General features: G+C 49.9%; 1 protein-coding gene across 3 annotated transcripts in view; it reads left to right on the top strand.

The window, feature by feature from the left end:
• Positions 1 to 1,045: 1,045 nt before the first annotated feature.
• Positions 1,046 to 12,913, top strand: part of AK7 (adenylate kinase 7) — a 76,957-nt gene continuing 65,089 nt past the window's right edge. For 2 of the 3 annotated variants that reach the window (XM_038545671.1, XM_038545672.1), the window contains exons 1-3: positions 1,046 to 1,201; positions 7,055 to 7,243; positions 12,297 to 12,405. In XM_038545671.1, the coding sequence (XP_038401599.1) occupies positions 1,097 to 1,201; positions 7,055 to 7,243; positions 12,297 to 12,405 (403 nt within the window). In that variant the 5' untranslated portion in view covers positions 1,046 to 1,096. Of the gene's footprint in view, positions 1,202 to 6,744; positions 6,808 to 7,054; positions 7,244 to 12,296; positions 12,406 to 12,913 lie in introns of those variants that run through there. The other variant, XM_038545673.1, reaches the window with a different exon arrangement.

Consider the following 12,913-nt stretch of genomic DNA (forward strand, 5'->3'; position numbering starts at 1 on the left):
AAATCCCAGCCCGTCGAGAATGGGGTGACCCCTGCGCCCGCGGGGTCGCAGCCCCAGGACAGGCGCGGGGAGGCGGCGCACGCCGTCCCTCGGGCATCCTGGACCCGGGATGCGCGGCCGCAGCTGCTCCCGCGGGAGGACGCTCACCCCTCGGGTCGGACACCCAGGGGCGGGCTCGGGGTCTCCTCGTTCGGCAGAGTCCTGCGGGTTTGGCGAGGGTCGGACTAAAGCGATGAAAGGGGGTGGGGGTCACGTGGCCCCGTCGCCGGGCCCCAAGAGGCTCGGAAGGAGGACTCGCCGCGCGGGAGAGCAGCGGGCGCGGAGCCAAGCCCGCGGGGAGCGGGGCGGGGAGACCCCCCAAGCGGGAAACCGGAGGCCCCGCCCCGCGCCGAGGCCCCGCCCCCGGAGGCCCCGCCCCGCGCCTAGACCCCGCCCCCGGAGGCCCCGCCCCGCGCCTAGACCCCGCCCCCAGAGGCCCCGCCCCGCGCCGAGACCCCGCCCCCAGAGGCCCGGCCCCCGCGTCTAGACCACGCCCCCAGAGGCTCCGCCCCCAGAGGCCCCGCCCCGCGTCTAGACCCCGCCCCTGGAGGCCCCGCCCCGCGCCTGGAGCCCCGCTCCCGAAGGGCCCGCCCCGCGCCTGGAGCCCCGCTCCCGAAGGGCCCGCCCCGCGCCGAGGCCCCGCCCCCGGAAGGCCCGCCCCGCGCCTAGACCCCGCCCCCAGAGGGCCCGCCCCGCGTCTAGACCCCGCCCCCAGAGGCTCCGCCCCCCAGAGGCCCCGCCCCGCGTCTAGACCCCGCCCCTGGAGGCCCCGCCCCGCGCCTGGAGCCCCGCTCCCGGAAGGCCCGCCCCGCGCCTAGACCCCGCCCCCAGAGGGCCCGCCCCGCGTCTAGACCCCGCCCCGGAGGCCCGGCCCCGCCCCCGGAGTCCCCGCCCCGCGCCTGGAGCCCCGCTCCCGAAGGGCCCGCCCCGCGCCAAGGCCCCGCCCCCGGAGGGCCCGCCCCGCGCTGAGGCCCCGCTCCCGGAGGGCCCGCCCCCGCCCTGCCTCCTTGGCAACCAGACGGACGCTTCCTCCTTAGCAACCAGTGGGGCTCCCGCCATGGCTGAGGAGGAGGAAGTTACTGCAGCCACCGAGAAAGTTATCCGCGTCCAGAGGGTGTTTGTAAACCACCTGGATTCATACAGCAGCGGGAACATCGGGAAGGTGAGCGGCGGCGGGTCAGAGCCGAGCCCCAGCCCGCGGCCCCAGCGCCCCGCCCCCAACACCCAGGCCCCCAGCTCCCGAGCCCCCCTCCCGCGGCCCCCAGGCCCCCAGCTCCTGAGCCCCTCGCCCCAGCCCCCTGCCCCAGCTCCAAGCCCCAGCCCCCCTCCTGCAGCCCCCAGCCCCAGCTCCTGAGCCCCCCGCCCCAGCTCCAAGCCCCGAGCCCCCCTCCCGCAGCCCCCAGCCCCAGCTCCTGAGCCCCCCGCCCCAGCTCCAAGCCCCGAGCCCCCCTCCCGCAGCCCCCAGCCCCAGCTCCTGAGCCCCCCGCCCCAGCCCCCTGCCCCAGCTCCAAGCCCCGAGCCCCCCTCCCGCAGCCCCCCGCCCGCAGCTCCCGAGCCCCCCGAACCCAGGGAGAGTCCGCGCCACAGCCTTTCCGAAAGGAGGGTCCCTCGTGTCCCGGGTACCAGTCCTCACGCAGAGCCCCAGCTGGAAGCCCAGGTGTCTGGAGATGGCCAGTCCAGCGCTGGCTCCTCCCCCGTTAATGAAAGGAAACTGAGGCTCAGAGGGAGGAAGGAACTTGCCTCAGTTCACATAGGAAGTTGGGAGCCTGACCTGGACCCAGAGCCCAGGCCTCCGGTTCTCCTTCCCCACGCACCGCATCTAGGCAGGCAACCGGCAGGTAAGTCCAGTGGTTATGTGGCCCAACCAAGCGTATTCATTCGTCCATCCCTTCAACATACAGTTTGAGGGTCTATTATGTGCCAGGCGCTGTTTGGGCCCCGAGTCCCACTAAACTCCCCACCCTTCATCTTTAGCCCTGAGAAGTGAGGATATTATTCTAGGAGGGGATCCCGAGGCCCTTCATCTTAAAATACTCAGTAATCAAAAGAAGCCATAATTTTATCACTTGCCCGCAGGACTCCTTCATCTCAACCCTACCCTCCAGAGCTACACAGAAGCGCAACCTCCCCGGGGCGGACTTCTCTGAGGCTAATGATCGCATTTTCAGACAACATAGGCTTCCTAAAATAGGATGTGGCCACAGCCTATACCACCTGTACTGGTTTCCTGGGGCTGTGATCACAAATTACCTTACGCTGGGTGGCTTAAAACAACACACTTTATTCTGTCTTGGTTCTGGAGGCCAGAAGCCTGGAGTCAAAGTGTTGGCAAAGTGTTGGTGCCTTATAAAATCTGTGAGGAAGATTCAGGTGCTTGCCGGCAATTCTCACACCTCTTGGCTTGTAGACTCATCACTCCAACCTCGGCCTCTGCCTTCCCATGGGGTTCTCCTCAAGGGTCTCTCTGGCCAAATTTCCCCCTTGTTAGGACACCAGTCATTAGATTAGAGCCCACTCTAATCCAATATGACCTCATTTTAACTTGATTACATCTGCAAAGACCCAATTTCCAAATGGGGGATGGGAAGGGAGTAGGGGACCACTATTCAACCCAGTACACCATCTAAAGTTGATCAGTCCAAAAAAAAAATAGAGATTTAGGAAGATCATTTATATGTAAAAATAGGATATTGTATATATGGCATGCAATAACATGTATTTATACGTGATGGTGTTGTTAAAAAGGAAGCCACGAGGGCCCATGGTGGAGTCATTTGCCCTCAGGACAGCAAACCTAGACTCCACTGTAGTTTCAACCTCTCCAGGAGTGGAATTTTAACACAATCAGTCTGGAATTCCCTGGTTGGCACCCATGAGTTATCTGTCACAAGGCTCTCTCCATTCCCCAAAGGAAGATGAAGCAATCTGCGTTAGACTCCCCTCTTCCCTAAGGCAAGGTGACCTAGCTAAAACAATCCTTTCTTTTTGTGCTAATAACTCCTCACCCCACCCTCCTTCCTATAAAAACTTTCCATTTTGAGCAGCTTCTCAGAGCTCCCTAGCTTGCTAGATGGAGTGGCTGCTCAATTCATGACTTAGTAAAGGCAATTATATCTTCAAGTGTTCTCAGTGGAATTTTGTCTTTTTAACAGTATGTCCATCGTATATAATATGTATCTACTGCAAGAGACTAAAAATACATGCTCTATCTTCTACATTACTGGAAAAGTAAGGGGGGCTGAGAAAGAACCAGGAGACAAAATGAAAAAATACAGTAAAAAAAAAAAAATTATTTAAAGAGAGGAAGCATTAAAAAGACAGATGTGGTATGTAGTGATTCATGTCTTTCAAAAAGATAGATACAAATAGAATATAGGTAGGTAGATAAATAAATAGAGATGATCAAAAAATAAAAATAAATAGAGATGATCTATTCACAGGAAATGTCTCAAAATAGAGACACCTGGGTGGCTCAGTCGATTGAGCTTCCAACTCTTGGTTTCAGCTCAGCTCATGATCTCAGGATAGTGAGCTCCACACCCTACGGGGAGTCTGTTTGAAGATTCTCTCTGGGCCCCTCCCTCCATTCTCTCTCTCTCAAATAAATAAATCTTTTTTAAAAACTAAAGTAAAAAAAAAAAGTCTCAAAATATAGACAAGACACATCACTATTACTGCCTCATACCTTCATGAACACCTGCTGAGTAGCAGGCATAGAGAACTACACAGTGGATAAGAAAGCAGGTGCTGTCTTTGATGACCTTGCCTCTCTGGAAGGAGTCACAATTTTTTGAGCAAATGCAGCATTTCTATTGTGATAGGTACTTTGAAAGAAAGAGAGAAGATTGGCTGGTGCGAGACGGCAGCTGCTTTCAAGTCTCAGAAAGTGCTCTCCTTAAAGCTGGCCTTAACCTCAACCTTTAGATGAGGATCGAGCCAGAGGAGCCAGGGCTCAGGGCACAGCAGAGGCAGAGGTTCTGAGGTGGGAGTCGGAGGACAGGGAGGTGAGGGTGCAGGAAATCGGGGCCCCCGGCCAGCAGGCACAGTGCCCAGAGCCCACAAAACTTGGCGGCCCACAAAAATGTCTTAATATCTTTTAAAATCAGGGACGCCCTGGTGGCTCAGCGGTCAAGTGTCTGCGTTCAGCCCAGGGTGTGATCCTGGAGTCCCAGGATCGAGTCCTGCATTGGGCTCCCCGCAGCGAGCCTGCTTCTCCCTCTGCTGTGTCTCTGCCTCTCTCTGTGTCTCTCATGAATAAATAAATAAAATCTTAAAAAAGAAGAAAGAAAAATGGTTTAAAATTTTTTTCTTTTAAAATCAGGAGGAAGCAAATGAAATTTTAGAGCCAAAGATTATGGGTCTTCAGGGGCAATACAGTCATGAAATACAATTTTTATTTATTTTTAAGATTTTTATTTGTTTATTTGACAGAGAGAGAGAACACAAGTAGGGGGCCGGGGGGAGGAGCAGAGAAAGAGAGAGTGGGTGTGGAGGGCTCCCCGCTGAGCAGGGAGCCCAATGCAGGACTTGATCCCAGGATCCTAAGATCAAGACCTGAGCCGAAGGCAGATGCTTAACCAACTGAGCTACCCAGATGCCCCAAAATAAAATTTTTAGTATTTTTTTTCTTGGAGAAAAGGGCCCATGAAAGTCAGAAGGTGGCCCTGCCTAGCAGCTAACTGCTGCCCCACGTGTGATCAGAACTCCAGTGATTTCTGTTGCATAAATTAACAAAGCAGGATCCAGAATGGGGGTGAGGAGGAGGGTCAGGAGTTTGGTTTATATTCTAGCTCCAATGAAAACTATTGGATTTTTTTTTTTAAAGGTTGTATTTGTTTAAGGGGGTGGGGGGACTGGGAAGAGCAAACGGAGAGGAACAAGCCGACACAGTGCAGAGCATAAGGCCCACGTGGGACTGGATCCCACGACTCTGAGATCATGACCTGAGCCGAAATCAACAGTTGGGTGCTTAGTGCTTAACGGACTGAGCCACCCAGGTCCCCCCTGGATTATTTTAAAAAGGGAGGTGTCCTGATTGAGATTAGGATGGTGGGAGGCAAGAGAATTTACCTTTTCCTTTACCCTCTTTTGAGCTCTGATTATTTTTTTACAGCATAGTATTTTTAGAACAAACCATTTTCTTTTAGTGTGTAGAGATCTTGTCCAAAAGCTTATCAATGACAGAATTTTTCGGTTATTCCTTGACTAGTTCCAAAATTTTGGATCTCTAATTCCAAAATTTTAGGGAATTGTTCTCCATAGCAAGCAACAGGGGAGTGGGGATATGGAGCATTTAAAAGAAATGGAGGCTGGGTCTCTAGTCTTCAGGCCCCCCCACCCAGCTGCGCAACACCACCAGGTCCCCTGCCCCCGGTGCCTCTCCCCCACTCATCCCTGGGAGAGAATAGGGTGGCAGTTGTGGCACACATGCTGCCTTGGGGATCAGAAGGTCTAGTTGCACCCCACCCTGCCCGTGCAATCTCTGGGAAGTTCCTTACAGCCGGACATCAGTGTCTTTGGGAAGTGGGATAATAAAATTGAATATGTATGTTTGAGCAAGAAATGAAAATATATGACATACTTGGAAGAAATATATTCCCATAAGTGGTCGAACCTGATAATCTTGCATTACGAACTCAAACTGATTTTTATCGAAATAAATGAGGTGGGACTTCTGGTTTGTTTGGTTTCGGTATTTTTTTTTTCCTCCCAACATGTGATAATGCCATGATTACTTACAGATGCTTAAATTGCAAATTAAAATGAAATCATTATTTATATATAAATAATGATAAACGTGTAAGTATATATGTATATAATATATATGCACATATGTATATATGAAACTTAAACATTACAAAATCATTCCCAAGGATAACTTGTGTAAATAAGAAACAGAACTTTGCCAACCTTATTCTTTTTTTTTTTTTTCCTTTTGAGAGAGAGAGAGATCACATTCTAGCAAGGTGAGGGGGAAGGGGCAGGGGGGGGGAGAGAGAGAGAGAATCTTAAGCAGGCTCCATGCCCAGCACAGAGGCCAGTAGTGGAAGCTCGATTGATCTCATGATCCTGAGATCATGACCTGAGCTGAAATCAGGAGTCACACACTTAACTGACTGAACCACCCAGGCGCCCCTCTTTGGTTTTGGGGTTTTGTTTTTGCTTTTTGCCAGCTTGATTCTATTTCATTAGTCATTAAGGTAGCCACTGAGGACCACATGTGGCTATTGAATCTTCCAATGTGGCAAGTCCAAAGGGAACCGTGCCTGAGCTCAGTGTGAAGTGCACACTGCATTTCAAAGACTTAGTATAAACAAAAAGGACCCTAAAGGTTCTCATTAATCATTTTTGTATCGATTACATGTTAAATTAGTAATATTTCAAATCTGTTGGGCTAAATAAAACATTATTTAAATTCATTTCACTGGTTTCTTTTTGCTTCTGTTACTGTAGCTACGAGCCAATTTAATTGACCTGAGTGGATAGTATTTCCATTTCTACATTTCTATGAGATAAGACCAATATAGTGACTGCAGCCCTGCCCAGCCTGTTGCCAGAGCAGGGAATGTCCTTACCACATTCTTTTTTTTTTTCTTTTTTTTTTTTTAAGACTCTATCCATCTATTCATGAGAGACACAGAGAGAGAGGCAGAGACAGGCAGAGGAAGAAGCAGGCTCCATGCAGGGATCCAGATGCGGGACTCGATCCTGGGACCCTGAGATCACGACCTGAGCCAAAGGCAGACTCTCAACCACTGAGCCTCCCAGGTGCCCCCTTAACCACATTCTTTAAGCCCTCTGAGCCTGAGTTCCTCATCCATAAAAATAGAGCGTCCTAACAGTACCCACTTCACCATGTCACTGTGGTTATTGTTAATTTTAGCAAGAGAACAACGTACAACACACTGGCTCTTGCAAACCCTCAAGAGAAGTCAGTTTTTAGAATCATTTCACCGACTGCCCTCACTTTAAGTTGTTCTTAGCATTTTCTTAGTCACTGTGTGTTTTCTTGCAGTTTCTGTCTAACTGTGTAGTTGGGGCTTCTCTCGAAGAAATTACAGAGGAGGAGGAGGAAGAAGATGAAAATAAGTCAACCATGCCTGAAGCCTCATCAGCCAAACTGAAGGAAGGCATGTTCCAGATTGTGGGCACGCTCTCCAAGCTCGAAAGCATTCGGCCCGACTTTGCCCTGGAGACATACGATGTAAGTCCTGGTGGCTTTTGCTAAGAGGAGACCCAAGGGCAGAGTCACCTGGGCTCCTACACCTTCACACTATGCTCTTATTCTTTGCTTCTCCTTCTCTCTTCCACAAACATGGGGGTGGGAGTGGGTGAGGGACAGGTGGAGACAGGTGTTTCTCCTCTGACGGAGGACCACCATCGTCTCTACTTTAAATGTTTGCCTTGCCTGGAGCAAAGAATTTAAATTAGATATTCTTGGAAGGGATGGATCTAATCTGGACTTTTAGACTCATAAAATTTCTAATCTTAGGGCGCTGGGGTGGCTCAGTCTGTTAAGCATCAGATTCTTAATTTCGGCTCAGGTCATGATCTCAGGGTTGTGAGATTGAGACCTGTGTCAGGCTCTGTGCTGTACACAGCACAGAGCCTGCTTAAGATTTTCTCTCTCCCTCTACTTCTTCCCAAAATTTCCAAACTGTGTTTAAAATGCATCTGACCCTTGGGACGCCTGGCGGCTCAGTGGTTGAGCATCTGCCTTCAGCCCTGGGCATGATCCTGGGGTCCCGGGATCGAGTCCCACATCAGGCTCCCAGCATGGAGCTTGCTTCTCCCTCTGCCTGTATCTCTGCCTCTCTCTCTCTCTCTCTCTCTCTGTGTGTGTGTCTCTTATGAATAAATAAATAAAGTCTTTAAAAAATAAAATAGAATGTATATGATTCTACATTACCCAACTACCCTGGGTCCAGTGGGTACTTTCTGTGAAAGAAAAACCTCCTTTGGTAATAAACCACTCAATAGTAATAGATATTGCTGGCTTATTGAGCAACAGTGCTACTGTCGTTGAAAACCTACCTCTGTGCTCTGGAGGTGAAATATTACATGAAGACAGAATTTGGGGATAAAGAGGAACAATAGTTTTATTACTTTGCCAGGCAAAGGAGGCTGCAACAGGCTAATGCCTTCAAAACTGCAGACCCAGTTTAAAAACGGGCAGAAGATGTGAACCGACATTTTTCCAAAGAAGACATCCAGATGGCTAACAGGCACATGAAAAGATGCTCAACATCGCTCATCATGAGGGCGATACAAGTCAAAACCACAATAAGATACCTCCGATATGTCAGAATGACTAAAATCCACAGCGCAGGAAATACCAGATGTTGGTGAGGATGCAGAGAAGGGGGAACCCTCATGCACTGTTAGTGGGGATGCAAAGAGGTGCAGCCACTCTGGAAAACACTACGGAGTTTGCTCAAAAAGTTAAAAATAGAATTACTCTACAAGCCAGCAAGTGCACTACTAGGCATTTACCCATAGGATGCAAAAAATACAGATTCCAAGAGATATATGCATCCAGTGTTCATAGCAGCATTATCTACGAGAGCCAAATTATGGAGAGGGCCCAAATGTCCATGGACAGGTGAATGCATAAAGAAGATGTGGTATATAAATACACTGGAATATTACTCAGCCATCCAAAGGAACGAAATCTTGCCATTTACAACAACGTGGTTGGAGCTAGAGAGTATCATGCTAAGCGAAATAAGTCTGTCAGAGAAAAACAAATACCATATGAGCTCACTCACATGTGGAATTTAAGAAACAAAACAGATGAACCCAGGGGAGGGGGGTTGGAGAAAGAGAAGCAAACCAGAAAACAGACTGTTAACTATAGAAGAGAAACTGAGGGTTGCTGGAGGGGAGGTGGGTGGAGGGATGGGGCAACTGGGTGATGGGCGTTAAGGGGAGGCACTTGCCATGATGTGCACTGGGTGTCACATGTAAGTGAAGAATCAAGAAATCCTGCACCTGAAACTAATTTTACAGTGTATGTCAACCAACTGGAGTTTAAATAAAAACTTGAAAAAATGGAAAAAACCCTGCAGACCCACTGGGGGCAAAAGGCTGAGAGGTTTTACAGGAAAACAGCACATGTGAAGGGTCCGGGTCGGGGCTGCCAGCCTGCCTCCTCCCGTCAAGGTGGTCTCCTGACAGCGCTGGCGCCAGTCTCGGTGCTAAGTACACGTTGAGGTCAACAGGACGTCAATATCGATACCGATACCAAGTTCCTGGAACAAAGGATTCTATAGAAAAGCAAATAAAGGGGGGGAGGGAGGCTGCAAGAATGAAGAAGAGAAAAATGTTCAGTCTAAAGCCAAGCCTTAAAAAAAAAAAAAAAAAAAAAGGTCACCTGGTGGCTCAGTGGCTGAGCACCTGCCTTCAGTCCAGGGCGTGACCCTGGAGTCCCGGAATCGAGTCCCACGTCGGGCTCCCTGCATGGAGCCTGCTTCTCCCTCTGCCTGTGTCTCTGCCTCTCTCTCTCTCTGTGTCTCCCATGAATAAATAAATAAATAAAATCTTGAAAAAAAAAAAAAGCCAAGTCTTGCTGAAGCACTAGTATGTCCATCTAAATTTCGACCCATCTTTACATTTCTCCAGTGGTTTCACTGCTTCCCCGTGACAGATGCAACGCAATCATCCTCATGAGACATTTAGACATCCCTGAGAGGATGAGAAGAGACACCTCTCATCACCCTGCCTGCCGCTCTTCAGACCCTACCGTCTGGCTTTGCACGCACCGCATCCTGCAACAGCCTGTCCTCTTCCAACCCCACCCCGGGCCTATTCATCGAGATTGCACGCAGGATGTCACCTCCTCCAGGAAGCCCTCAGTGTTTCCCATTTCTTCCCCACGCCTCGTTTGGCCTCCGAGCTCTTTTCTTGTACTCCCATAGCAGCTTTACTCGCCTACATCATCACACATGTCACCCTTCATGGTTGACATGGTTATTGTCTATTGGGGTCACACAGAGTATAACCATCAGCCCTTTGAGAATAGCATTTGGCCTCCCTGCTGGCTACAGGCCTCTTCCTCTGCGCCCCCGCCCCCAGCCCTTGCTACCACTGCACCCTTGCCAGGCTCACTCCTGCACTCCCCTGGTCATTTGTCAGCCCAATGCCATCAGGCTCTGTCCCTACCACATCACAGGAAAGGCCCTGGCCAGTGTCACCAGTGAGCTCCTAATTCCCAAAGTCCTGTCTTCCCTGGCTTCCAGGAGAAAGTCTCCTTCCCCTTTCTGCTGCCTTCACACCCTGACTTCCCTTGTGCATCTGAGGCTGCTTTTTAAAAAAAAAAAAGAAAAAGATTTTATTTATTCATGAGAGATGCAGAGAAAGAGGCAGAGACCCAGGCAGAGGGAGAAGCAGGCTCCCTGCAGGGAGTCCAGTGCGGGACTTGATCCCAGGACCCTGGGATCACACCCTTAGTCAAAGGCGTACGCTCAACCACTTAGCCACCCAGGCATCCCTGGAGGCCCCCTTTAAATTCAGTTTTCCCCACAGCACTCTCCTTTCTCCTAATGGACATCCCTCCTAAATCTTGTCCAGTCCTATGGCTTCAGCGCCCCTATAGGAGGCAATGCCATTCAAATCTGTTGCCAGCCCTGTTGACCTCCAAACCCAGCTGCCCTCTGGCGCCCTCCCCCAGGAGTCCTGCCGGCATTTCTGAATCAGCGTACCCCAAATCAAATTTATTATACTCCTCTGCAAGACCACTCTGTCTTTTAGCCTCCTTGTTTTTATTTAGTTTTTTAAAAAGATTTTATTTATTTATTTATTTGAGAGCATGAAAAACAGCATGAGCAGGGGCTAGGGACAGAAGGAGAAGCAGACTCCCCACTGGGCAGGGAGCCCAATGCAGGACTCGATCCCAGGACCTCAGGATCATGACCTGAGCCAAAGGCAGACGCTTAATCGACTGAGCCATGCGGGTGCCTTCCTCCTCATTTTTATTCAAGACCTTGTTCTCTTTAACAGTTTGGGCTGTTTGGGGTTGCAAATCCTAGGGGGAAAAGGCAACATAAACTGGCTTAGTAAATAAGGAAATTCTTCAGTTTATGTGGCTGGTGGTCTAAAGAAAGATACAGCTTCAGGGCTGGCATGATCCAGGGGCAGCTGCTGCTTTTCCTACCCCATCCTGGGCTCTGCCTTCCTCTAAGGGTGACTTCATTCGCAGCCTGGCAGCAAGGCTGCAGCAGTCCGGAGCCTTACAATCACAAACACCAACACTTGCAGCCCCCAGACTGTGGGACGTGGATTTCCGTTATTTAAGCCACTCCGTTTGTGACACTAAGTGACAGCAGCCCTCAGGAGTGAGTACAGCTAGATGCAAAAGGCCTTAGGGAACCTGGCTGTCTGCAGCAGTGGGTTTAGCAGGGATGCATTAACCCTGCCAGGGTGGTCCTCTCTTTATATGGAAAGGCATTCACTTTGCTTTTGTTCTCTAACCAAGGTATGTGGTGAGAGACCGCGTCTGATCTGAAATGTTCTGCTTTAAAGCAACCGGTCAAAGAACTGTGGGGGCATCTCTGATCCTCCCGGTAACTGAAGTAATAGCAAATGCAAATCCTGATTTGGAAATGCAGGATCCTCTCACGGTTCTGGTAATACGTGCCCATGGTGCAGGAGTCCTAGGGACCGTGCTGGCATCCACGTAGGAAGGAGTGACTACTCAAAACACAAATGATCACCAAAGTTACTTTTGCCTAATGTAAGAACTTTATATTTTTACCCATTAAAAGTTTCCATATTTTTAAAATATTCCCCACTGTCAACTGTCATAAGGCACCTTACCTCTACTAAGAGGGACGGATTAATTCCATCTTGAGGACTGTGCAACAATCCACATTAATCACTCATCAGCACTTCCGAATGATTCATGACACATAACTAATCTTGCCTAGAGTTGGAGTTAGTTTCAAATGCCTCACACATTTTCTTCCAGTGTGTTGTAATCCTTCCCTTCGGAATTGGAGCTTCAACAGCCCGCAGAAATAGTACCTAAGATCATCGTGCATTTTTTTTTTAATCATCTGTTCCCAGCTATTTTCATAGACTTATTTGTTACTTGGAAACTACATACAGCAGAGAGCCAACATTTCATTTTAAATAGAAATCCTGCGAATGTTTCCTGTAGGACACTTCCATCTGCAGTGAATCTAATTTGAAAGTTGTCATTCTGACTAAATATTAAGATCGGCTCCTCGCAACAAACGACTGTCAATTCTCTTTTTCAGGTCATCTCTCGGGAAGACCTCCTCATGCGCCTCCTGGAGTGTGACGTCATTGTTTATAACATCACTGAGAACCCACAGCAAGCTGAGGAGGCCATCTGGGCAGTCTCTGGTCAGTGAACCGCTCCCTTCTGTCACCAGGGACCCTGCTTTGCGGCAACTTATTTAACCTAAGAGCCATCTAATGACCACGAGGCAAATTAGGAGCATGAGAAAAACCGATCTGAGACTTATCTAAAATGTGAAATGAAATTAGGCTAATGAAGATGCCTTTGGATAGCGTAAAAAGAGAACCTTGGGATCCCTGGGTGGCTCAGCGGTTTGGCACCTGCCTTTGGCCCAGGGTGTGATCCTGGAGTCCCGGGATCGAGTCCCACATCGGGCTCCCTGCATGGAGCCTGCTTCTCCCTCTGCCTGTGTCTCTGCCTCTCTCTGTGTGTCTCTCATGAATAAATAAATAAAATCTTGGGGAAAAAAAAAAAGAGAAGCTGAGGCATATGAAAGTCTTCAAGAGTTTATTTGAGCACAAATCGATTCATGAGGGCACACCACTCTGGAAGTGGTTAGGAGTTCTCCAGCAGGAGCCAGGGGAAACACTGGCAGAGCAAAGGCATTGCAAA

This window comes from Canis lupus, chromosome 8, assembly GCF_011100685.1.
Source record: "Canis lupus familiaris isolate Mischka breed German Shepherd chromosome 8, alternate assembly UU_Cfam_GSD_1.0, whole genome shotgun sequence".
In the NCBI taxonomy this organism is placed as follows: domain Eukaryota; kingdom Metazoa; phylum Chordata; class Mammalia; order Carnivora; family Canidae; genus Canis; species Canis lupus.